General features: G+C 36.0%; 1 protein-coding gene across 4 annotated transcripts; it reads left to right on the forward strand.

The window, feature by feature from the left end:
* The first annotated feature begins 1,042 nt into the window (after window positions 1-1,042).
* On the forward strand, window positions 1,043-23,370 carry LOC18425873 (amino-terminal region of chorein). 4 transcript variants are annotated; one of them, XM_088859955.1, is made up of 22 exons: window positions 1,062-1,291; window positions 1,541-1,680; window positions 2,072-2,160; window positions 7,080-7,189; window positions 7,378-7,432; window positions 7,613-7,701; window positions 9,992-10,058; window positions 10,160-10,222; window positions 10,335-10,505; window positions 10,646-10,739; window positions 10,863-10,942; window positions 11,092-11,167; window positions 11,308-11,351; window positions 11,442-11,509; window positions 15,933-16,018; window positions 16,140-16,300; window positions 16,395-16,454; window positions 16,584-17,706; window positions 17,972-18,258; window positions 19,029-19,265; window positions 19,371-19,527; window positions 22,898-23,370. In XM_088859955.1, exons 2-22 carry the CDS (start codon window positions 1,569-1,571, stop codon window positions 23,212-23,214), a joined length of 3,546 nt encoding a protein of 1,181 aa, XP_088716081.1. In that variant the 5' UTR covers window positions 1,062-1,291; window positions 1,541-1,568; the 3' UTR covers window positions 23,215-23,370. The 4 variants fall into 4 exon arrangements, 3 of the variants coding, with proteins under 3 accessions (XP_088716078.1, XP_088716080.1, XP_088716081.1); XM_088859952.1 differs by having other exon boundaries at window positions 1,043-1,291; window positions 16,395-17,706; XR_016050519.1 differs by having other exon boundaries at window positions 1,055-1,291; window positions 16,395-17,706; window positions 17,972-18,236.
* The last annotated feature ends 1,046 nt before the right edge of the window (window positions 23,371-24,416 follow it).

Here is a 24,416-nt window from a genome sequence, read left to right on the forward strand (position 1 = left end):
CTTGTAACACATTAATTAGATCGTCCATTTTTCAAAATTTTAAGTGTTTATAGATCTTCTCCATCTACATTATTTTTTAGCTTTAAATCTAATAATTAGGTACAAAAACATATTTTAAGGCCGTCTTAAGGTTTCTCCACCACGTCTACATCTTTTAGCCACATTTAGAGGTGTGCCTTTCATTGTTCAAGGTCGACACCTTGAACAACTACAAACCACATCCTTTTCTAAATTCAAAACTTACTATGCATTCCCATAACATTTATAATTTTCCTACATCCCCTATCCCCCAACCGTCCGATATGAATGGAAGACTAGGATGACTTCTGCCATAAAATCACAAGTGAGCCGCATACCGTATACTTTTTAGATTTAAGGTCTCAAAATATTTTATTTAATTTTATTATATAAATCATATGAATATGAACTTTAGTGCGTCTCATCATCTCAATGAAGCACACCTAAAATAAATATTAAAAATATATTTTTTAAAAATAATATATCCAAAATATCTCTGAAAGTTTCAAGGATATTTTTAAGATCGAGAATTTACCTAGTTTGGATCTGAAACCCAAATTTCGAACCCTATCCGGATCCTGGTATGGATCCAAAATTTGGATCTTACCGGTCGGATCTAGATCCAAGATTTGCATCCAAATAGTAATTCAAATGAGATATGGGTATAGGTTGATCCGATCCAGATCAGACCTTGTTATTAAAATATTTTACTATATATAAGAAAAAGTTTATATAAGGTTGCAACTTTAAATGTAGAATTACATATGTACCTCAAAATTCCATCGAAAAATATTGTTTTCATGTTGAAAAACCCTCTAATTGATTATCTCAAAATCGAGATGTATGAATATTAAAAAAAAAAGATTAATGAGTCTTAGAGATATTTCATTTTGTAAAGATTATCTAGACTGTCAATTTTCAGATCGGATGGCTCGGAGATTGCACAAGAACGAAAAATATATATGGGAAGATGTATAGTAGGTTTAACCCTTTCCAAATACCGAAAAATAAGAAATATTTACATTGGTTTCGGAAGAAAACACAAGTAAAAAGAAAAGCATCTCAAAACGCCGCTTTCCAACTCCAATGATAGGCGCGCTTTCTCCTTTTTCACGCCATTTTCACCACCCCTCCCTCTTGTCTAAACTCCTAGTCCATTTTCCTCTCTCTGCCTTCCCGGTCCTTCTTGCATTCATTTCCAGCGTTCTCTCTGGAATTATTGCCAGTCCTTTTTGCATTCATTTTCAGCTCTCTCTCTGGAATTTTGATCCAGGTATGTCTTTCTCTGTCATCCTGCGATCTGTGTTATAAACATTCATATGGATCTGAGCTTATTTATTGCCCTTTTGGCCCTTTTCATGGCGATGTTCTCTAGTTAGAATGACTAAATTGCTTGTCAGAATGAAATCTTGGTCATTTTTTATGTAATTTCTGGGTGATGTGGTCCGTTTTAGGTGAATGCTGGATTGGGTTTTGGTTACAGTGCTGTATCCCAGTGAAAAGCTGATCTTTTTTCTTATAGGGGGGGTGATTCAGTGTTTGGTTGAGCAATGGAATCAATTATTGGCAAGGCATTGGAATACACGCTTAAATACTGGCTCAAGTCCTTTTCTAGGGAGCAATTCAAGCTTCAAGGCCGAACTGCTCAACTCTACAATCTAGGTGATGCATGGGATATTGGGTTCCTGCTTGTTTTGTTGTTCTTATTTTTTCCGTTCATTTGATTAATTTTTGATATAACACACATTAAAGGGTTACATCAAATTGTAATTATTGCTGTTTCCCCATTGCCATTTATCGTTCCATTGTATGTTGATATTTGCAGTGGAAGTATTGTTTATCCATCAAATAATGGCACTTTGTGTACATGTGCCTTGGTATTCATGTCAGTTGATTGTTTTTCTTCCTTCGCTTTTGTTGCTGATTTGGCTGTTTTATACCAGTGGACATAGTTTCAATCTATTCCTTTTTCAGGGAGAAATGTTGCTCGTATTTTTTTCCCTTCTATCAAAATTGATTGCATTTGATGATGTGTTGGTTATTGGGAGTGTAGATATAAATGGGGATGCTCTCCATGCCAGCGCTGGACTCCCACCTGCTTTGAATGTGACTCATGCAAGAGTTGGCAAGTTGGAGATACAGGTGAGGATGTGTTTGATCATAATTAAATCACGTATTCTCTCTTAAGAATGGATGCTAAGAGTTGAAATCACAATTATGTCTTTATTTAGTTGATGACCTCCATTAGAATGCATTTTCACATAGATATTTAGAAGAAATTCATTTCTCTGGTCTGACCTCTTGTATGTGTTTCTCCATTGAAAGATATTTGCATGTTCCTCAGATTCTCTTGGTCCTTTACTTGTGTGTACTAGTTGTGTACAGTGTTTAGAAACTCGACTCGAGTTTCTCGGCTGAGTCCAAGTGGACTTGGCCAAGTCTTGCACAACCCAAAAAAGGCCAAAAAAAAAAGAAAAGAATTTTTTTTAAGAACATTTGAAAATAAGAATGAATGTAAAAGAGGTAGTAGAAGTCATTAGAGGTCTAAAAAGATGAAAACAACTCTATGAAAGACGGTTATTGAAAGTTTTGATTTTAGATCTTGAATATTTCAGAAACATTTTAATGAGGTGAAAAATATGAAATAATGAAAGTTCCCAAAATCACCTTAAAAACGGTCAAAATCATCCAAAACACTAATTGTAGGTAATAAGATGGTGCTTTCCATTTTTTTCATTTTTTATTTTTTTTAATTCTTTTTCCTCCCTAGTAACTGTGGATCTCCCATAGGGTGAGTTTGAGTCCCTTGCTTGAGTCTAAGTGGATGTTGGCGAGTGACAAAACACTGGTCATGCAAAATAACAGATCATGATATTCACTTGCCAAGTATTTATTGATTGGTAATGTTGATCCTATGAAAAACCAGAAAAGACTTGAAGGTATCGCATTTGAATTTTGCAGATTTCTAGCATTTTGGATTTTAGATAGAAGAACTTCAAAGGTTGAACATTATATGTTACAATTTTTTGCTTGCTTTTAGGCTGTAAATATTTATGGATAAATAACAACTTTAAGTCAGAGCTTTACACAAACAAATGTAAAATTGTGTCAAATAGTTGAACATTAAAAAGTGAACTAAAAAGTCTCTTTTTTTCCCCTCTTTTTCTCTCCATTGATTAGTACATGTACAAGAGCTTTTTTTTGTTTTTTTTTTTTTTGGGGGGGGGCAGGGGTTAAAAGGTGACTGTAATTTTATTATTCTAAATAATTGATATACAATTATGGATCATCTTTACAAATCTTAGTCTGTGCACTGGAGACTCAATAAGGAATCCTCTGTGAAGAAGGCCTTTAGACAATGCACCAAGATGCTAACTAATGTTGTTTTGAAATTCCTTCTTTAGCCAAGGCATGTGACTCTTTCTTGGTTTATCACCTTTAGAATTGTACTATATCTCTGATTTTTGTTAATCAATCCCATACCTCTTCAAAAATGCTGTTTAGGCATCAATGACAAGGCCTCTCTTTCTGGCCCAAGCCATGACAATTGCTGGAATCAACCTCAACTGCGATACGAGTCAAGCTCGGGCCAAGATTTCTAGGTTCAATGCATAACGACCTTGATTCAGCTTTATCGGATTTGTTGAGGTGCAGGGTAGTAGAGTAAATCATCCTACCCAAATGATCCCTTACCATGCCTCCTGCACCAGTTGGACCTGGTTTCCCTTGTCAACTACCATAGAAGTTTAACTTCAATGTGCTTTCCTGCGATGGAGTCCATTTATGTGGTCGCTCTTGTCTTCTTGCCTTCACATATGCAATCTACATCCATTGGTTTCGAAATCAGACACTGAAGATTAACCTCAAAACTCCTTGACTCTAGTCAAACATAAAATATGACTTTAGTTTATCCTTGACCTTGCCCATCCCCCATCCTTTATCTTTAAATCTTCTATTGCTCCTCTTCCTCTCTTTCCAAATTACCCATATAAATGCCTACAATGTTATTCTCCAAAGAGTGAAGCCCATAGTTGTTGGAGGCTGGAGCGGGTTCGAGAACGGGTTTGGTTTGGGAATGCCGAACCGCCATAGGGTGGAAGATCCTTGGGGTTAGGATCGGCATCTTTATATTCAACAAGTTAAGAAGCTAGATCTTAGGATACCGGGGAGAGAGATCCCATGTTATTGGGATCGATGTTTTGACTTGGAGGAAATAGGGATAATATATAACTTCAATGTTTTTTTATATCACTGCATGTATATCAGGTGTCTTTAGGGTTTCAATGAATTGGACAACAATATAGGTATGAGTATGCTTTTAAAGGGGAAAAGAAGAAAAGTGTCTTAATCATTCAAGGCAAAGCTTTCTATGTTCCCCCTACAACATAGAAGTTCTATCCTCCCCCTTATCCAACCCTCCATTTTTTAATGGAGGGCTAAGATTGCCCCAATCACAATGTACGTCTCTACACTATTTTATTTTTAATTTTTTTTTTATAAACTATTTTGACACCAAATTTTGGACGTCCATTCCTCTATTAATCTCGCACTAATGGAAAATATAAAAAAAATATTTTCAATAAAATAAAATGACCAAAAAATATCCCTGAAATTTTCAAGGGGTATTTTGGTCATTAATTTTTATCAAAATTATTGTTAATATTTTTTATACGTGTGCCTCAATGAGAAGATGGCACGTACCAATTTCATATTCAGAACATTTGTATTAAAAAAAACTAAAAATAAAATACTTTGAGACGTCGGATCTAAGATCAAACGGTGAGTGACTCTCTTGATAAAAAATGGACAGCTGGATGGTAGGGGGAGGATAGAACTTCTATGTTGTAGGGGGAACATAGAAAGCTTTCCCATCATTCAATCCTCCCTTGGCACCCCAAATGAAACACATTACATATTCATCAAGTTATGCAGTTCTTTTTTCCTACCCTTAAAAAATCAAGTTACGCATGGTGCAGAGAAAAAAAAAATACAAGTGAAACAACGCAAAAGAAAGAAAAAAGTCAAAAAAATGAGATCACTGTAGGGGTCTCCAAAGCTAAATATGTGTTAGCAAGAGAATCTCCTAGATGTCTCAAAATCTCTATGATTGTCATCTTGTGGCAATAGAGAAATGTCTGTATTAGCCTTTTGCCATGTGAAATGAAAAAGGATAGTTCTAGTTTCACAGAGCTTGGAAGCAGTGCTATCCATCAAATCATATTCATTGAATTCTGGATTTTTGTTAGTATAGAAGATGGGGCTTTAAATAAAATATCTGAAGTCTTGGCCTGGCCAAATAAGAATATGACCTTAACTTGATGCATCCTTTCCTGCTACATCCCTTTACCTTTTGGTGTCCTTGGAATCTCTATTGATTTGTTTTTGGACACTTCCCCAAATGATTGGCAATATGCATCTCACCTAAAGAATTCTTTACTACTTATGAAAATAAGTTGAAGCCCAAGAGGAATCAATTGTTTTAGAAGTATAAAATGAGCCTGGACCATTTACTGTTAGGCTAAATGTTGTTTCATTGTTAATCTACTTCCTTTTGATCGAAGCATTTACATTAGTTATTGGAATAAGGTGAGGAACATATGGAAGAAGAGAAAGAGCTGTCTAAGGTATGATTGCCCTCTATGATTACCATGTGATATTAATTCTTAGTATGGAATATTGCTTATGCAGTGAGAATGCTACTCAGATAGTCGGTTCCTGTAACGTAAGACGTTGATGTTTGGTTATTGGAATAGTTTACAAGACTATTAATTTATGGAGGAAATACGAGGACTAGAGATCGAATCCTGAGAGGGCTAATCAAGATGGTAATGACTGATGGCATATGATGGTTAATGATGGAGCATTATTTCACACTTCATGAGTGTGAAGTAATTGAACAAGGCATGTTGCTATGCAACATTGAAGTACAAGAAGATTATGAGAAGTTTTTGTAGAACTATTTCTATTTCAAATTTCAATTGAAATCTAAAGATTGATCAATCTTGAAGTCGCAGTTGGAAGAAACTGTAGACTCCAACCTTGTTATTGTACATTGACAGGTGATTCTTATTGACTTTAGTATATTGCAAGAATCAGTACAGCTTACACGAATGCAACTTGTTGCTTGTCGTACATGCTGTGTTTGTTGTAATATTGTTTTTTTGAAACTAATGTAAGAAATTATTATATCAATGGGTACAACAATGAATAAGGATAGATGTTTAGGTTTGTGCTATACGTGAGTTAACCTCTCTTGAAATTATTGTGTGCTTAAAATTATCATATTTGCACAAAGGTTGTGGTAGAACTGGTACTAGTGTGAATAATTTGTTGCTCTAGGACCGCAATCTAGCCGGCTGCGATTCTGATTCCTAAAATGATTCAGGTTCCCAGGCGTTTCCAACAACTATGGTATGAATGGCTTGATCTAAGTTTTGTTATGGATGGCTGATTTGGTGGACCAGAATTGCCACAAAATTTTAGTTTGGATGTAGAATTTGAGTGTCTCTTCATTTGATTGTAACGGAAATGGGTTGCATATCTTTTCCTTCATAATCAGCAGTGAGGGATCTTTCCTCCATGAGTGCTTGTACTGTCTTGTGCATCGATAAGTTCAACTCTGTGATCCATTGACATGGTTTTTCTAGAGTAGCTTTGTGCCATTACTGCATATTCTCAACATAGTTTTATTCTTTAATATGGGATGCCCTTATGTATAGACTTTATGAAGTTGTTTTATTGGTCTTATAGTAAAAATTGTTTACAATGATCTACTTTTGAATCAAGACTTTCCTGAAATTTCTGCAGCTATTCTACTCATCAAGTTTTCGATCATTTCTCTGCACGCTTTTTGAAATTTGTCCACCTATTCTACTAGCAATATATTTGTTCATTTCTCTGAATGTATAATCCCTTTGCCTTACTAGTCTTCTTTGTGGTGGGTTAATTTTTCAGCCTCTTTTATTTTGATATTCTGTTGTTGTATGCTTTCTGCTGTAGTTGGGATTAAGTTTTTCATATACCTGAACTCTTGGTGTTTGGTTTTCTCAATACTGTTTCAGCTGCCTTCGTTTTCAAATGTACAAACGGAGCCAATTGTTGTTCAAATTGATAAACTTGATCTTGTTCTTGAAGAGAATACAGGATCTGATCTTGGTAAAACTTCATGCAGGTAATGCTATGCACTATGTCCATTTAACCTTTTTTTGAAACTAAAGAGCACTGGAGGTGCAATACAATCATCATTGAGTTCCTCGACATTATCTTTTGTTATATTCTTACTTCATGCATGTTCCAATATTTACTTTTTGAAAATCACAAGTTTCAACAACTGAATTTTTTCCATGAATATGGTTTCAGTAATCAATCTAGTTCAAGCTCAGCAAAAAGTAGTGGTTATGGATTTGCTGATAAGGTATGACCTAGATAATGATGTGGCATATTATTTTGGTCTGGGTTGTCACAAAAGAAAAATTCAGATTTTACAATATAAGCATTATGTACTTTGTTAAAGTTGTTGGCTTGTTCAAACTTTATCCGTTGTTTCTCTGAAAACATTCAAAGCTAATGCAATTGATTTCCTGGAATTTTGTAGATTGCAGATGGAATGACTGTGGAAGTTGGTATAGTCAACCTTATGCTTGAAACTCGAGGAGGTCCTGGACGCAAGGGGGGTGCCACATGGTAATGTTTTTGCTCCTTTCTGGAATGATTTCTAATTCTCTGTGTGTTTGTGTGGCTGTAACTCTCGTTCATGTGATATAAGATGACCATCATTATGTTCTTATGTCTGTTGAGAAATATTGAAAGTACTACATTTATCAGATAAGTCTGGTCCTTTGTTTCATTGCATTGGTCCATGTAATATTGTATTCTTTGTGCTATACATGTGAAGTCCTCTGTTCAAGAAGAACTGGAGTTCTCAATTTATGTCTGTTGATTGAGAAACTGCCAATTTTCATTACCATTTTAATGAGGAATTGTGCCGTGTCAATCTTTCCTTTTCCTGTTTACTGTTGAAAATAGAGCTGCCTGTTCTGCTCTTACTATTTATGGGTGAGTCCCATTTACTTATTTCTTAATAACCCCCTTCCCTAATGGAGGTGTTGGATGTCCAAAGGAGGCTGTTCCGTTTCTAGAAATGTAAATGGATTTTACTAAATAAGCATGGGTCACTCTTTGAAGTGGTGCATAGCTTCAGAAATAAAACTCAGGGGACTTTATATTGATTAGAGGAAGTCAAAAGAACAGCGATGTAATACACAAATACTTTTAAGTCTAAAATAGTTAGGTGATTTGGCTTTTGATATTTTTAAAAAGAAAGGCATGTCAATGTGAAATAACAGCATCCCATACATAAACCTTGGATAAAGGACCTATTGTTAAACATATAACAATGACATTGTTCTGTATTCTGACTTCCCTCATCTGGACTGGGTGCTGAACCAACTCACAAACCCCCTGTGCCTGGGTAAGCCTATGAAGAGCCTCTGGAACCCAGTGGTGGAAAGATGTAAGCGCATATTGGATTTTTGGACAGCATAGTTTCTCTTATTTGAATGGTGGATGGCATTGATTACATCTATCCTTGCATTATATTGCTGTATACTTCCTTTTCTCTTGATGGTTATTTCCATATACTTATGTCCATATTCAGGTGCCTCAGCAGTAGCTGAGAGGCTAGGGGGGATGTAGAAATATTTCCTTTGGCATGGCGATAGCAGACAGAGAAAATTTTCAACTGGTTAAATGCATGCCCTGGCCAGAGGGAGTTTTAGCTTCAGACATTTCTGTCAGACTGATCGAGCTCTTCTAGGGAAAGCTACATTGGCGGATGGCTATGGAGGAGAGTAGTCTTTAGGTTGAGGTTCTTTGGGGCAATCATGGAAGGGTGGGTGGCAAGTGGGGGCTCTGGGTAGGTCCTCGAGGACATCAGAAGTGTGGAGATGGATTGCTAATGTAGGGAGTGGGGTCTTTGTTTCATGCTAGCATCAGGTTAACGGGGTGTGAAATGGGGTTATAGGGTGAGGTTCTGACATGATGTATAGCTTGGAGAAACATCTTCGCCGTCCCATTTCCTGGAGATTTCTTGTCTAATTGTTGAGCCTTCATTGTAGGTGAGACTGTTTCAAGGTGAGGGGTTAAATGGTAGTTTGGTGTTCAGAGTTTGGTTATTGAATAGTAATACATGGTTATTGAATAGTAAGAATAATACATATATATGGAAAAAACAAAAGAAATGGAAAAAAAAGGTTAAAAAGGAGGAAAAAAGAAAGAACTTTTCCTCTCTTTTTAAATATAAGTTTTTACAAAATTCAATACTTTTGTGTTTATTTATAAATTTGTAACTTATATTTCTTTTTAAGTTATATTTACACTCAAGCATAAATAAGCTTTATAAATAATACAATTCAAACAAAAAGCTACGTGGAATCCCATATGATAATAAAGTGAAGATGGTTTTGTTTTGAAAATGTTGCCATATTTTTGCTCGCTCTAATACATATAGAGATATGTGCCTTTTTATCTCTACATCATGCAGCACTTATCGATCAATGTTTGAACACACATTTATGCATTTATGTGTTACTTTTTGATGCAATTTGTACACGTGAATTTGTTACTTTGCTTTTTTTGGTCAGAGCAAAGGAGTGTGCCTTATCCATGTTTGTGTATGCCTTGTGCATGTGTGTATTTGTACTTTATTTTTTTTTGTCTGATTTGAAAGTGCTTATTGGCAGATTTGAAAGAGCTCATTAGTTAAGCATTTTGACGTGCTTTACATTGATCATTTCCAGAGCATGGTTCTCACTCTTCTTATAGAGCTAAAACTTCAATTGTCATGGCTTTCTGATGTTTTATTTGTTTAGCATTTTGGCTTATATCAACATAACTCTTTAGAAGTCCCATGTTAAGTTTGCTATATATACAATTTCATTATGTTATAATCATTTTAATCTTCCTCTTCTGGCAGGACTCCTCCTCTTGCATCTATAACTATACGCAACCTTTTGCTATATACGACAAATGAGAAATGGCAGGTATCAATTGTTTAGTTTCTGCAAAGGATACATTTGTCTAAAGATTACATCTCCATTTATTTCTGAGTTCTAGTTTGCCTGAACATATTTTCTTGTTACAGGTTGTGAACCTCAAGGAAGCACGTGATTTTTCTGACAATGAAAAGTTCATATATGTTTTTAAAGTAATGTTCTATGTCATCTGGTCTTTTGAAACCCTCTCTCCTGTAGTCAATGGCAGCATGTTTGAGACCATTAGTAGAGTGTTGTGTTTCCTAATCAGTATGGTTTCTCCAGAAAATGGAGTGGGAGTCATTGTCCATTGATCTACTACCACATCCTGATATGTTCGCTGATGAGCGGCTGACGTCTTCCAATTCCAGAGACACAAGCCGGGATGATGATGGCGCCAAACGGCTCTTCTTTGGAGGGGAACGGTTTCTGGATTCGATATCTGGACAGGCTTATGTAATGTTCTTTATAAGCATTATGTTTAGCCGCATTTTCTCTTTGTAATATCTCTATTGTTTCTTTTGGTTTTGAACAGCCTGCTCTCTCTCTGAAAGGTTGAAATATTAGGCTTCTGAACTTTTTGATCCTGCATTCAGATAACCGTGCAAAGGACAGAACAAAACAATCCATTGGGGCTTGAGGTTCAGTTGCATATTCCGGAAGCTGTTTGTCCTTCTTTAAGTGAGCCAGGTGTGTGTAGAAATGAATTATTGTCCTAGACTTAATTGATTGTAGCCTCTTTTATGTGAGTAGATTAAGTGGTTTCTTTGAGAAGTGATACATTTCTTATATGTGTTTGCTTTGAACAAGCAGGCCTACGTGCTCTTTTGCGGTTCATGACGGGGTTGTATGTGTGTTTAAATAGGGGAGATGTGGACCCCAAGGCACAACAGGTTCTTTTATTGAATTTGTAATTTGAGTATCCTGTGTAGACATGCAGAAAATGGCGCTAAAATATTTTTTCTGATATATTTTCTCAATTTCTCATAAGAGCCGGTTTTAGACATTCCTAGGAGACTTATTATCTTTCTGCCTTTGGCAGCGGTGTACTGAGGCAGCAGGGCGCTCTTTAGTCTCCATCATTGTAGATCATGTATTCCTCTGCGTGAAAGATGCTGGTTAGTCACTGTTAAGATTTGTTTGCCTGTTTCTGTTTGTTTCCATTGAGGAATCTCTGCTTCTCGTTATGCTGTGACTATACTAGCTAAGAAATTTATTATCTAAATAAGTAAGCTGACCATTATGATTTTGTTATTAGAATTTCAGCTGGAGCTTTTAATGCAGTCACTCTACTATTCTCGGGTAATAAATCCACTAATCATGGTGTGAACTTTTATGATGAGACTCATCTTTAATTAATGTACCTTTTGCTTTTGTTCTCCTTTCTTCCAGGCAAGTGTATCTGATGGAGAAAATACAAAAAACATATCCCGAGTCATTGTTGGTGGACTATTTTTGAGGTGCATCTCCAACCATTTTTCCTCTTTCTACCTATTGCTTGTATTTGGTTTGCTGTGTGATGAAGTCTCAACTTTCATTGTAGCTTCATGGAGATATTATAGATTGCTCAAAACATCGAATCCCAGCTTAAAGCATTTTTAATGGGAAGTTTAATGTTTTGCCTAGATTTAGAGTTTGTAGCCTTGTAGGTGTATATGTCTATATCAAAAAGCAAATTTACTTACAAATTTTAATATAACTGATTGTGCCTGATCTCTTAGATTGGGCAATCATGCTCATCACATGTTGCTTGTGTAATATTGATTTCTCACTTTAACCAGACTTTTCAAAAAAAAAAAAAAAAAAAGAAAGAAAAAGATTCCTCAATTTATTGCAAACTGAAGTTGCTTGTTTGAGATAGTTTACTACATGGAACATGAATAATGTGTCTAGGGTTCTCCTAATGATTGGTGGCAATTGTCAGAATTCGTAAAGCGTGTATAACCACTACTGGCTTCAGAATCAAAGTCTATTGCATATCTTATTATAAAGGTTAAGTCTTGATTCCATTGCTAGCCTTGAATTAGAAATTATAATCTTCGATATGAAAACCTCATCTATTTCAAATAAATACTGTGAAATTCATTTAAGAACCTTTTTGCTTTTAGCTATGGTCTGTATATTACCCTTAGTCCTAACTGCTATCAGACCAAGACTATTTGTTAAGGAATGCTACATGATGGAAGTAAAAATTATAAAACCAGACATTTTGTTGCGTCAGTGTCTTACCTGGAATTGTTTCCTCTCCATGACATGTGACTGTGAATGTCTCAGTCGACAGTCCAGCAAAATAAATCTTTTCCCACTTTGATATGGGTATCCTAGCCAATCGGATTTGGATGTTTTTGCCCAATGTTATTTCACCAGAACAGAGGGCCATCACAAATAGTATTCAAAGAAAGACCAGGGGATCAAATCTGGCCATAAAGTTGGATGTGGTAAAGGCATTTAAACTGCCGGGAATGATGTTATGAGAACGTTTTATTTTGGGAGAAATGGTTTTTTGGTTTTCGCTGAGGGGGATAAGAGATTCCTTGATAACCATGTGAACTTCGTGGATCAGTTTTGTTCTTTATTGGGTGAATTATCAATAAGGATAAGAATTGCTTTTACAGGATAAAGCTTAGGCTGGAACAAGTTGGGTTTATATATTCATCTCTGGGGATCGCCCTAGGATCTTCACCGGTGAAATATATATGACAGTTCCGATGGCTGCCTGCTGGATGGCTTCAAGAATGATGAATTACATTCCTGATAAGAGGATCAACTATAGGGTGTCAGGTTGGAAGAATAGAACTCCTTTAGCAGGGGATGTCTTGTTTCGGCTAGGATATGACCTTCAGTATACCTGTCTATGCTCTCTCTGCTCTGTACCTAGATGTATCTTGAAGGAGATTGAGAAGTCATTTCTTTTGGTCTGGCTCGGGAGCTCAGAATGAGGATCTATTGGGTTTCATGGTACTTAATATGTGGACCAAGAGAGAGATGTCTTGGGATATAAGTTGAGGGCATCAACCGGGCTGGTATTTGCAAACTAGCATGGAGGTTAATCACTAAAGAATGACCATAGACAAACTGCTTGAAAGAAAAATATGATGGAAACGCTTCTCTTTTGGTCCATGGCACTCTGCCTGCATGCTCCAAGGTTTGATGTGGGACTTGTGAGGCCATATCCATTGTACTAGCCATCCAAGGTGGAGCATTGATAATTGATCTTTGGTTAGTTTTCTCTAAATTTTCCAATTAGTGTACAGAAAATCAATTTGGCCAAGGTACACCAAGTTGAGTAACTCGTCGGAATCTGAGGGGACTTAGCCGAGTTAGGCACACCCCAAAAAAGTGAAAAAAAAGCATAAGGGTAAAAAATCTCTACAAAATTTTAGAAATCAGAAAAATTTAAATATTGATTATTGACAAAGTAGATTTATACCTTGTATATTTCAAGAAATTAAAAAAAGCGAAAATATAAAAGTTCCCAAATGATCTTAAAACTAACAAAATCTTGTAAAGAAGTATTTCTATTTTTCTTTTTTTTTGGATTTTTTGGCATTTTTATAAATTGTTTTTAGCATTATTTGGGCCTGACGAGTTGTACCCCTAACTTGCCAGGAGCTCACTTCACCCATAGGGCAAGGCTGAGTGGACTCGGATCTCCCTCATTGTATTTGAGACCCTGAATTTGAGTTTGAAAATATTAGAGTTTTGAATCTAATTGAAAGTGTTGCTCAGAGGTGGAACTTGCCTATGGTTTCATTCCCGATAATTCAAGCTGCTTTAGATAATATGGAAAGGGTTTTAATATTCTGGATGCCCACCTAAGATCTGTGCAGTTTGGAACCTTTGAATTCATTGAACTTCACTATCAAGGCTGCTTGGTGAGCTCCCACCACAATAGAAATGAATGGCATAAGCTCATCTGTTTTTTTATGCACGAACCAAGATGTCAGTGTTCTCTTGGCAACTTATAATATAAAAATTGCAGTGGTCTCTATGGATAGGATAAAAGAAGTGTCCTTGCTTCCCCATGCTTACCTATGTCATGGGTAAGATACTTTCGATCTTAGAGATGAGTGGCATAAACTCGTCTGTTTTCTTATGCACGAACCAGGATATCAGTGTTCTCTTGGCAACTTTTAAATGGAAAATTGCAGTGGTCCCTATGGTTAGGATAAAAGAAGTATCCCTGCTTCCCCATGCTACATATGTCGTGAGTAAGATACTTTTGATCTATTTTGGTTATGCCTGATGGCCTGAGAGGTCTGTGTCCTCTTGGTTGGACTCTTGATTTGTTTGTTGCCTAATGGAGACGGCCTGCACTTTATGCTAAGCATGTGGAAGAAAACCAGTCAGCCTCAAACCTGGTTAAAGGTAGGTTAGCTTCATCGTTCTTTTATTTGTGTGGAAATATGGTTGCCAAAGAATAAATCTAGGCATGAGGGGTTCTTTTCAGCCTGCAAATATCATTAAGAAAATCAAAATTGGATTACTGAAGTTCTCCAGTCTAATCCCAATGAAAGGGCATCTGATGGGAAGCTTTGGTTGCTTATTCGAAGTTGGGACTTTTTGCTTGCCCAGGTGGAGCATTAAGGATTGTGTAGATTCATTGGAGTCCTCCACCTTTTAGTTAGATTATAATAAACACAGATGGGTCAGCAGCACAGTTTGGGCCTTTCCAGAGGAGGTGGAGTTTTGAGGGACCACGATGGTGGGTTTGATGTAGGCTCCAGTTTTGAAGTTGAAATGAGAGCTCTTAAGCATAGATTACTCTTGGCTCATTCTCTAAATTACACTGATGGTTTCTGATATTCTTTATGTGTCTCATGGGTGGCTATTAACCACATTGGCCCTCTAGACCATGGTGGTCATCTATACACAAGCACCATGACCGGAAGACCTCTAGTGCTTCACATATTTACAGGGAGGGTAATTATGTGGTGCATAAGCTAGCACATCATGGATGGCAGTCTCATATCTTTCTCAGGATTTGATAAAGAGAACTGTGGCTAAAGGATAAAGGGACACTTAGTTTGGATTCCTGTTTAATACTTTTTTCCGGTTCCATTGTGCGGTTTTCCTTTTGGAGCCTATCCAAACTTCATTGTTCCGTGGTTCTCTGTAATATTTTGCAGTTTTTCAATAAATTTTATATGTTTATCAAAAAAAATGCAATCCAGTCTATGTGGTCAAAACTCATCTATCAGTCATGATAGGTCTTATAAAATCAACCAGAATTTGAGTGAGGGCTGTGCAAGATACTTTTCTTGGAAACAGCAAAGCTTTTTTGGGTAAATAAGAAACAGTGAAGTTGGTTGAATCAAAATGGCTTTTGCTAAATTACTAAGTACTGGACTCCTAAGAGCAATCAGAATACTCTGGGTATTTTGGGGTTTCCAATTTTATATTTTGAATTCATCAAGAAACACACCATATACATGTTGAAATTCCCTTTGCACAAGATGTAAAACATCACCACTGAGAGAAAAAGATGATTCTTTGTGAGGCTTCAATAAAAACCGTCACTTAAGATCTATATGTGCCTTAGTTTTTTACTTTGTCTCTTTGTCTATTATCAGTATAATTGGTTGGAGCAACATGCACATTCATTCTTCTCGTGTATAATGATTGGCTAGAACTAAGTTATTACTTCATAGTTCTAGCAGCTCCTTATACTTATCAAATCTATTAAGTGGTATTTATCAATTTGGTATGTACTATATACGAAACATAATGTTGACATCTACCAAATTACTTCATGTTATCCATTTTAATCTATTGTGAAAAGGTTCCAGAAGCTAAACTAGGATACTTGCACTAAAATGTATCTTTCTTTAAGGCATGATATCAAGTGTGAATGTGCAAACTGATTTTTGTTTTTAAGTACAGGGACACATTTTCACATCCACCATGCACCTTGGTGCAGCCATCAATGCAAATTGATAGCAAGGACTCACCTGATACTCCAGATTTTGGTACTGAGTTCCCCAGCAATTGACTGTATCTGCATTTGTTTTTAATCAAATTAAGAATCAGTTGTGTTTCTCGAGCGGGCATGATTATGCACAGGGCTAACGTCTTGCTTGTTTCTCTCAGCTGGTGAAGGACTATGGCCAAAAATCTATCCTCTCGGAGAGCAGCCTTGGCAATTACATGCCAGCATTCCTTTAGTTTTCCTCTACTCTTTCCAGCTCAATCCTTCACCTGCCCCGCCATCTTTTGCCTCACAGACAGTTATTAATTGCGAGCCTCTCATTGTAAGCATTGTAATGAAAAGTTCAATTTCCTTATTTCTTTGTTTGACTACATGGTTTCCCTTAATTTGATCATATTCATTGCTTTTCTTCACAGATAAATCTTCAGGAGAAGTCTTGCTTAAGGATCAGTTCCTTTTTAGCAGATGGAATTGTGGTAAACTCTGGTGCAGTTCTACCTGATTTCTCAGTTAACTCAATGGTATTTACGTTGAAAGAGTTTAATCTCACTGTTCCTTTGGATTCCGGATTGCCTGATGCAAAGCTCAATATGATGCCTTCTCAGAGCTCATTTGAGGGAGCTAGGCTCCATGCTGAGAATCTCATTTTTCATCAATCGCCAGCATTAAGGCTCAAGCTACTGAACTTGGAAAAGGATCCTGCCTGCTTCTGTTTATGGGAGAGTCAGCCAATTGACTCCAGCCAGAGAAAATGGACAATGCGAGCTTCACATCTAAACCTATCTCTGGAAACCAGTATTGGTGAAAAGAAGAGTCCAGATCTTTCTGAGTGGTCCACGGGCTTGTGGAGATGTGTTGAACTGCAAGATGCTTGCTTTGAGGCCGCCATGGTGACTGCTGATGGCAGCCCCCTGATAACTGTGCCTCCTCCTGGTGGTCTTGTCAGAATTGGTGTTGCCTGTGAGCAGTACTTATCTAACACTTCAGTTGAGCAACTACTTTTTGTATTGGACCTCTATGCTTATTTTGGACGAGTTAGTGAAGAAATAGCAAAAGTTGGAAAGATTAAGAGGCAGGGTAGGAAGGCTGGTTTGTTGAAAGGTGGAATGATGGACTATGCCCCTAGTGATACAGGGGTTAGTCTAGCACTGAACCACCTTCGGTTTCGATTCTTAGAATCTTCTGCTTCAATCGCTGATCTAGGAATGCCTCTCGTCCAGTTTGAAGGAGAGGATCTGTTTATCGGAGTTACTCATAGAACTCTGGGTGGTGCTGTAGTTGTGTCATCAAGCATACACTGGGAGCTTGTTCAGGTTGATTGTGTGGATTCGGAAGGCCTTTCAAGCCATGAGGTCAGCTTTATGACTGCACATGAAAATGGGCGCTCACAAATGAGACCCGTATTTTGGATTGATAACAGAAGAAGCAGGGTTGAGCAGAACAAGCATCCAGAGGCTCTGCCATTTTTGGAGGTAAACACGGTACATGTGATGCCTTATAGGATAGCAGATCCAGAATGCCATAGTTTGAGTGTTGTTGCAAAGGTGAGTGGAGTGCGTTTGGGTTGTGGGATGAATTATACTGAGGCTCTGCTGCATAGGTTTGGTATACTTGGGCCTGATGGTGGGCCTAGTGAGGGATTGTCGAATGGGTTGAAGAATTTATCGAGTGGTCCCTTGTCAAAGCTTTTGAGAGCCTCTCCCCATGTTGACGTTGATCATACAGATAGTAAGTTCTAACGCTGCCTTGCTTAATTCTTTTTAGGAAATTATGACAATACAACCTAAATTGCGTGATATTTGAATGTTTTGTTCTTGAAAAAACAACGAGATACTAACTTAGATATCTGTGTTTTTCTTTCTTATGTCTTTCTGCTTCAATGCTTTCCAAATATGCAAAACTTTTGAATCGTAGTTGTGTTTGTTATCATGATCAAGATGATTTTGATTATCAAAGACATGTGATTTTAAGTGTCCTCTTTCTTTCATTTCAGATGGAATTTCTGAAGACATAGGCAGCAATATGTTTTTGGAAGTTGGGAGGCCTGATGATCTGGATGTGTCTATAGAATTTAGGAACTGGTTGTTCGCTCTTGAAGGTGCAAAAGAAATGGCTGGGAGTTTTAATTCTGAATTTGAGCAGATTGGTAGAGAAAAGCGTTGTTGGCATACCACTTTCCGCAGTCTTGAAATAAAGGCAAAAAGCAGTTCGAAACACTCCAGAGAGATTATCAGTGATGAAGTGAACACATCCTTTAGGTACCCAGTGGAGTTGATCATTGTGAGTTATTGCTTATTTCTTAGCTCTTTTGGACGCAACCTGTGATAAAAGAAGCAAATTTGTTCAAATTGATATTCTTGCACATTTATTACGTGTGCATTATCTCACTTGCAGTTGAGTGAAAAGCATTTTGGAAAAGTGTTTTATGAGTCAGCGGACTCACTATTCCGCTGACTCCCAAATGTCTTTAAGATGAACTTCTACAACTAAAGATTCCCATCCAATGGATAAGAAAAAATTCTAAAAAAAGTACTATAAAGTTTATTTTATTTTAATTTATTTTTTATATTCATGATCATCGCAGTGTAGATCATGGATCTCTACAAATTTGGATCCAAGATCTATATAAAAAATGGGTGTTAGAGGGAGCCCGCACCAAAATAGTATGAGATGGGGGACTTATAAAAACCTGGTCCAAACATTTTTGCAATATGTGGTTTATCTATGCTGAATTGTTTATGGAGATGGAAACATATTGACCTATACACACTCCATCGAACCTTCCTCTCTCGGAATGTCAAGTTTCTGTTTTTCTGGTTCCCTTGTACTGGAATTTTGATGATAGATTTCCTACTCCTGGAATGTCAAGCTAGAGGTCTTAGAATGTTAAGTTGTCACTATTTGGTTTATGTACAGAATTTATCTTCATGAAATTCTTGGTTTACTATGTAATATTTTGAGTTTTGTTTCATATTTTTTAATTCCATTTTGGTTGCTAATTACAATTTTTCAGTATATTTGACTGTTGAAAGTTACCTTTTTTGCTTCAGGCTAGTGTAGAGGGGTTGCAGGCTATAAAGCCTCAAGCAAGAAATAGCATCCTTCAATCTGGTCATTGTTTTAATGGAACTGACGCTTACAATGAAGAACTAGGACTATCTAAACAACCTACTGGAGGCTGTAGTGGAATAGATCTTGAGACGCGCATGGTACTCTCTGAAGATGTTACAGGCTTGCAAATGGCTAAATGGGAAGTAGAGAGCTTGAAGTTCTCTGTGAAACATCCAGTGAGAAATCAAACCTTCTATGTAGAAAAGGAAAAGAAATCTGAAGCTTTTTACCCAAGGTTTTTCTTAATTGCCTAAGCTTGATAACTTCTAATTGTGATACAGATTGAGGCAGTAGCAACAAAAGACGAACTGGAGCACCTTGTCCTGCTATGTAGATTGGAAGTTGACTCCATGGGAAGAATTGCTGCTGGCATTCTGCGGGTCTTGAAACTCGAGGAATCCATTGGCCAAGCAACCATCAATCAACTTAGTAGTCTTGGTACTTTGTTAGCTATTGGGGAGTTTTAGTCGTGGCGATTTATATTGTGTTTTATGAAATTCTATATATATATATATATATATATATATATATATATATATATATATATATATATATATATATATATATATATATATATATATATATATATGGAAGATACTACAAAAAGCCTATAGGCGAAAATGAATAGTGATTTTGTCCACCATCACCGTCCAAAGTTCATTGTACCGTCACGATTGTTCGGTAGTGCTTCATTTTTCATTTTTTTTCTACAGATCGGAATGATCTGAAATTTGGAATGTGTGTTCATAAAAAATAGGCGAATCTACAAAAAATATTAAAAAAATATTTTACATGAAATAAATTGACCAAAATACTCCCGAAAAGTTTCAAGGGTATTTTGATCAATTTTTTTTTGCGAATTATAATTATTATTATTTTATTAGGTGCGTCTCATTAAGATGTACACACGCTCCAAATTTCAGATTATTCCGATTTGTAAAAAAAAAATGAAAAATAAAACTCTACCGGACAATCGTGACCGTGCGATGAACTTTAGACGATGATTAGGGTAGGCGAAATCACTATTCATTTTCACCTATAGGCATTGGGAATACTTTTCATATATATATATATATATATATATCTATATAAAAGTTTATATAGATCCTAGGCTCTAATCAATCAAATCAGAGCTTACTTCAAAATTTCCTTAGAAAAGGTTGTTTTGATCCTCAAATATCATCAAATTGATCATCTAGACATCAAGATGCATGGACATGAGAAAAAAATGGATTTCAAGTTTTGAAAATAGTGCATATTGTAACGCATTGTTAGACCGTCAATTTTCGAGTCTTCATAGATCTGTGCCATTTTTTAAGCTTTAAATTTTATAATTAAATACGAAAATATATTTTGAGGCTATCACAAAAATTTGCAATATGGAAACCATATTTCTCAATACTATGTGATGGTGGGCTCTAATTTGATTGTTTAGAGCCTCGGCTCTATACAAACCACACACATATATATATATATATATATATATATATATATATATATATATATATATATATATATATATATATATATATATATATATATATATATATATATAGGGAAAGGTTAGCGTTAGCCCATTAACCCAACGACCTAGATTCAAGCTGGGTCGATCAAATGATCACGATTACATTTTGTATTTTAATTTTAATTTTTTTCTATAAATTCAAATCATTAGAAAGTGTATATTTTTTAAAAAATAAGAGAATCCAATAAAAATATCAAAAAAATATCTTGTTAAAAATAAATTGATCAAAATACCCTAGCAACTTTTCAGGAGTATTTTGGTTAATTTATATTTTACAAATTTTTTTTTTATTTTTAGTAGGTGTGCCTTGATGAGAAGAATGGACGCCTAAAATTTGATGTGATTTGGATTTGTAGAAAAATAAATAAAATTAAAATACGAAATACTGTCGTATCCATCAAATTGGCTTAGATTATTCTCACACTGTTCCATGAGCTAGTGCGCTCACGCCAGCCTTTGCCATATATATATATATATATATATATGGAAAAAGCTGGTATAGGCCCTCTAGCCTACTGCTACACATGAGCCCAACGGTCTAGATTCAATTTGGATCAATCTGACAGTCACAACTTCATTTCGTATTTTAATTTAATTTTTTCTAAAAAGCCAAAGCATATGAAAATTTAGGCGTTTATTCTTCTCATCAAGACACATCTAATAAAAATATTAAAAATATAATTCACAAAATATAAATTGACCAAAATGCCTTTGATAATTTTTAATGATCAAAATACCCCTGAAAAAGTTGGCGTAGGCGTATTAGCTCATAGCTACAAATGAGCCCAATGGTCCAGATTCAATATGAAACGATCTAACGGTCATGACTCTATTTTGTATTTGAATTTTAATATTTTTTCTATAAATACAAATCATTTGAAATTTTGGATGTGTGTTCTTCAAAAATAGAAAAATCTAATAAAAATATCAAAAACATAATTTGTAGGAAATAAATTGATCAAAATATCCTGAAAATTTGTAAAGGTATTTTGGTCAATTTATTTATTGCTGATTATTTTTTTAATATTTTTATTAGGTGCATCTTGATGAGAAGAATAAACGTCTAAAGTTTCATTTAATTTGGATTTGTAGAAAAAACATTAAAACTAAAATATGAAATGAAGTTGTTACCGTCAGATCGGCCCAGATTGAATCTGGGCAGTTTGGCTCATATATTGTTGTGAGCTAGTGGGCCTATGTCATCTTTTTATCTATATATATATATATATATATATATATATATATATATATATATATATATATATATGGGTTTGTCTAGAGTTAACAACCCCTCAAAATACAAAGGTTCAAGTTAGAAGGGGTTGTGATGGGTGTATTTATCAAAACAATTAATACTTTTTTATCAAAAATTATTTAAATAAGTAACTTTACTATTTAGCAAGGGTAAATTTGAAATTTTCACAAAAATACAATGACATTTTGGAAATTAGTGTCCTGAAACTTTATTTGTAGAGTGCCACTGTCCTTTAGTTAAAATTTCAACTTTACCTTTTATGGAGATGACGAAAGTACCATTTAAATTTAACCTTCATAACTCCCTCTAGTTTGAACCTTTGTAATTTGAAGGGTTGTACAGTATATATATATATACATATATATATAAAGATTCATGCATGGGATTTCATTTGCCCCATAATTACTTACAAACATCCGATGCGAAATCGGATAGCTTAGATGTGTTACAAAGTTCGAGAAACTTTCTTATAAAGTTTGAGATTGGTCAATGGAATAAATGCAACCATCTAATTTCACATCCAATGGTTTTAAACTATAATTCTATTCTTTGAAATTTTTTATTAAAGTACCTTGCTGACAGCCTGGCACTATTTATAAAACATATTTAACTTCACACCAATCACAAACGCATCATGGAACAAGGATGTGTTGGTTTCTCGAGTACATTGTGGTTTAATATAAGAGCCGAATGTTCCAGAAATGTTGGAAAGCCTCAGCATCATGTGTACTGGTTTAATCCTGAAGGGTCTATCCCTTAATTCTTAACTAGAAAGAATTATGAGTTACCATTTCCCTTGGATCAACCTATTTGTTTGGGGAGTTTTATAACCAGAAGTGTTGATGAGCCATCATTTGATTGGCCATAACAATCATTTTCAGGACTATCTTTAGTTCTTTAGACTTCCCTTTCACGTTTTGATGGATGCTTTCATTGATATCCAGTTGTATTTCAATACAGCAGTCTTTTAAAACCAACATTGTGCATGCATAACTTCTTTCTGACGTTGTTGATCTGGTGAACTGCAGGAAGCGAGAGCCTTGACAGGATATTTGCGCCTGAGAAAGTAAGCCGATGCAGTAGTGTTGGCAAGATAGGCTTCATGCCATCTTCAAACACTATGATTGAAAACATGAATGGAAGCCTTGATTCAACGATTGCATGCCTGGAGGCTGCGATCTCAGATTCCCAGGCCTTATGTGTAGCTCTTGATTCAAATTTGCTTGAGGATCCTTCAATCAGGGGTCCCAAAGTAACCCCTCAGTATACCATGAATGTAGGAGAACTGACCCAGAAGCTCGGAAGTATGCAGATGCTGTTAAGTAGATTACGGACACAAATTTAGCTAGGTCAATTGTCTTTTTCACTATTTGCTCTAAGGTTTTAAAGTCTTCTGGCTTGTTGGCATGCCATTCTTTGTTGTATATATGTAACTGTCTATTTTATGAGTATGTTACAGGCTGTAATAAGCGGAGGGAACCTCTGCAGAAGTTCTGTGGCATTCGTGTTTCGTTTTTGTGCATCCATAATCACTGTGCATCTGCCTAAAATTGAGCAACTAGTTGACGATGATCAGTGTTTCAAAAAGTGCTAGGCGGCTTCTAGGCGGTTGGGGTTCCAGGCGGTCTAGCTCTTAGGAGGGCGGCCTAGTAGAATTTTTTCTTTTTTTGGTTCTCTCTCAAAAATATCCTTTAATGGGTTTTAAGTTTTAAATGAACTTAAAACCCACAATTTTGTATCTTTAGTATTAAAAAAATAATTTAAAAAATACCATCAAGGAGCTGCAGTTCTTTTTTGGGTGCAGTTCAGCCTTGGGCAGTCGCTTAGGCGGGTTTAGGCGGGCGCCCAAGTGGGCGGTCCGCTTTTTGAAACAATGACAGTGAGGAAAAGAGCTCGGGCTTAAGTGGTTAGCACTTGGCGACTTGCAATGCTACATTCTAAGCTCAATTCCTATTCTAAGTTCAATTCCTATCAAGGGAAGGGGCTCTTTTCGCATTGACTCACCCCAAAAAAACAGAACAAGAAAAAAGAGAAGGAATGAATTAACGCTGCGTAACATTGAAACTTGAAAGTGGAGTGGAACCTCGACGAGAATAAGAGTCTATATTGAGTGTCACGTACATTCATCGCTCACAAATGCGTGTATCTGCACACAAAAAATTGGTCAATTACCATGGTAATTGTGAAACGATTTAGTAATCCTAGAATGGGAAAGTCTGGGGATCCTTATACGACATTCCTACCATACTAGGAGGTAGCTGTATATGACCCTGCACCCAGTCTCCCTTGGTCTATTCTCCAATTCTAATGCAGTGTAATATGCATTGACAGCCTTTTCAAAATGATTCAGAAACCATTAACTAAAATATATGGTAAAGGATCCCACCTCTTCTACACTCCAATTTATGGTTCTTTTTTTATTTAGGCAAATTATGTATGGACTGAGGGGGTCAATTATCAAATGGGTGTTATTTGTTTGGAATTACGAGCACCAATTTTTCCTTTTCCACGGTGTTTTTTTTCTTATAAGTTGTTCTGTTATCAGCA

The sequence above is a fragment of the Amborella trichopoda genome, chromosome 2 (genome assembly GCF_054954075.1).
Source record: "Amborella trichopoda isolate Santa Cruz 75 chromosome 2, AtrichopodaSantaCruz75HAP2 v2.0, whole genome shotgun sequence".
NCBI lineage: Eukaryota > Viridiplantae > Streptophyta > Magnoliopsida > Amborellales > Amborellaceae > Amborella > Amborella trichopoda.

Bases quoted from the DNA above. Each gene is read 5' to 3' on its own strand.
- LOC18425873 (XM_088859952.1), top strand. From the start codon at position 1,569: ATGGAATCAATTATTGGCAAGGCATTGGAATACACGCTTAAATACTGG. The intron at 7,190-7,377 runs GTAATGCTATGC...ATATGGTTTCAG, and splicing joins CTTGGTAAAACTTCATGCAG to TAATCAATCTAGTTCAAGCT. The intron at 16,301-16,394 runs GTAAGCATTGTA...TTTTCTTCACAG, and splicing joins TTAATTGCGAGCCTCTCATT to ATAAATCTTCAGGAGAAGTC.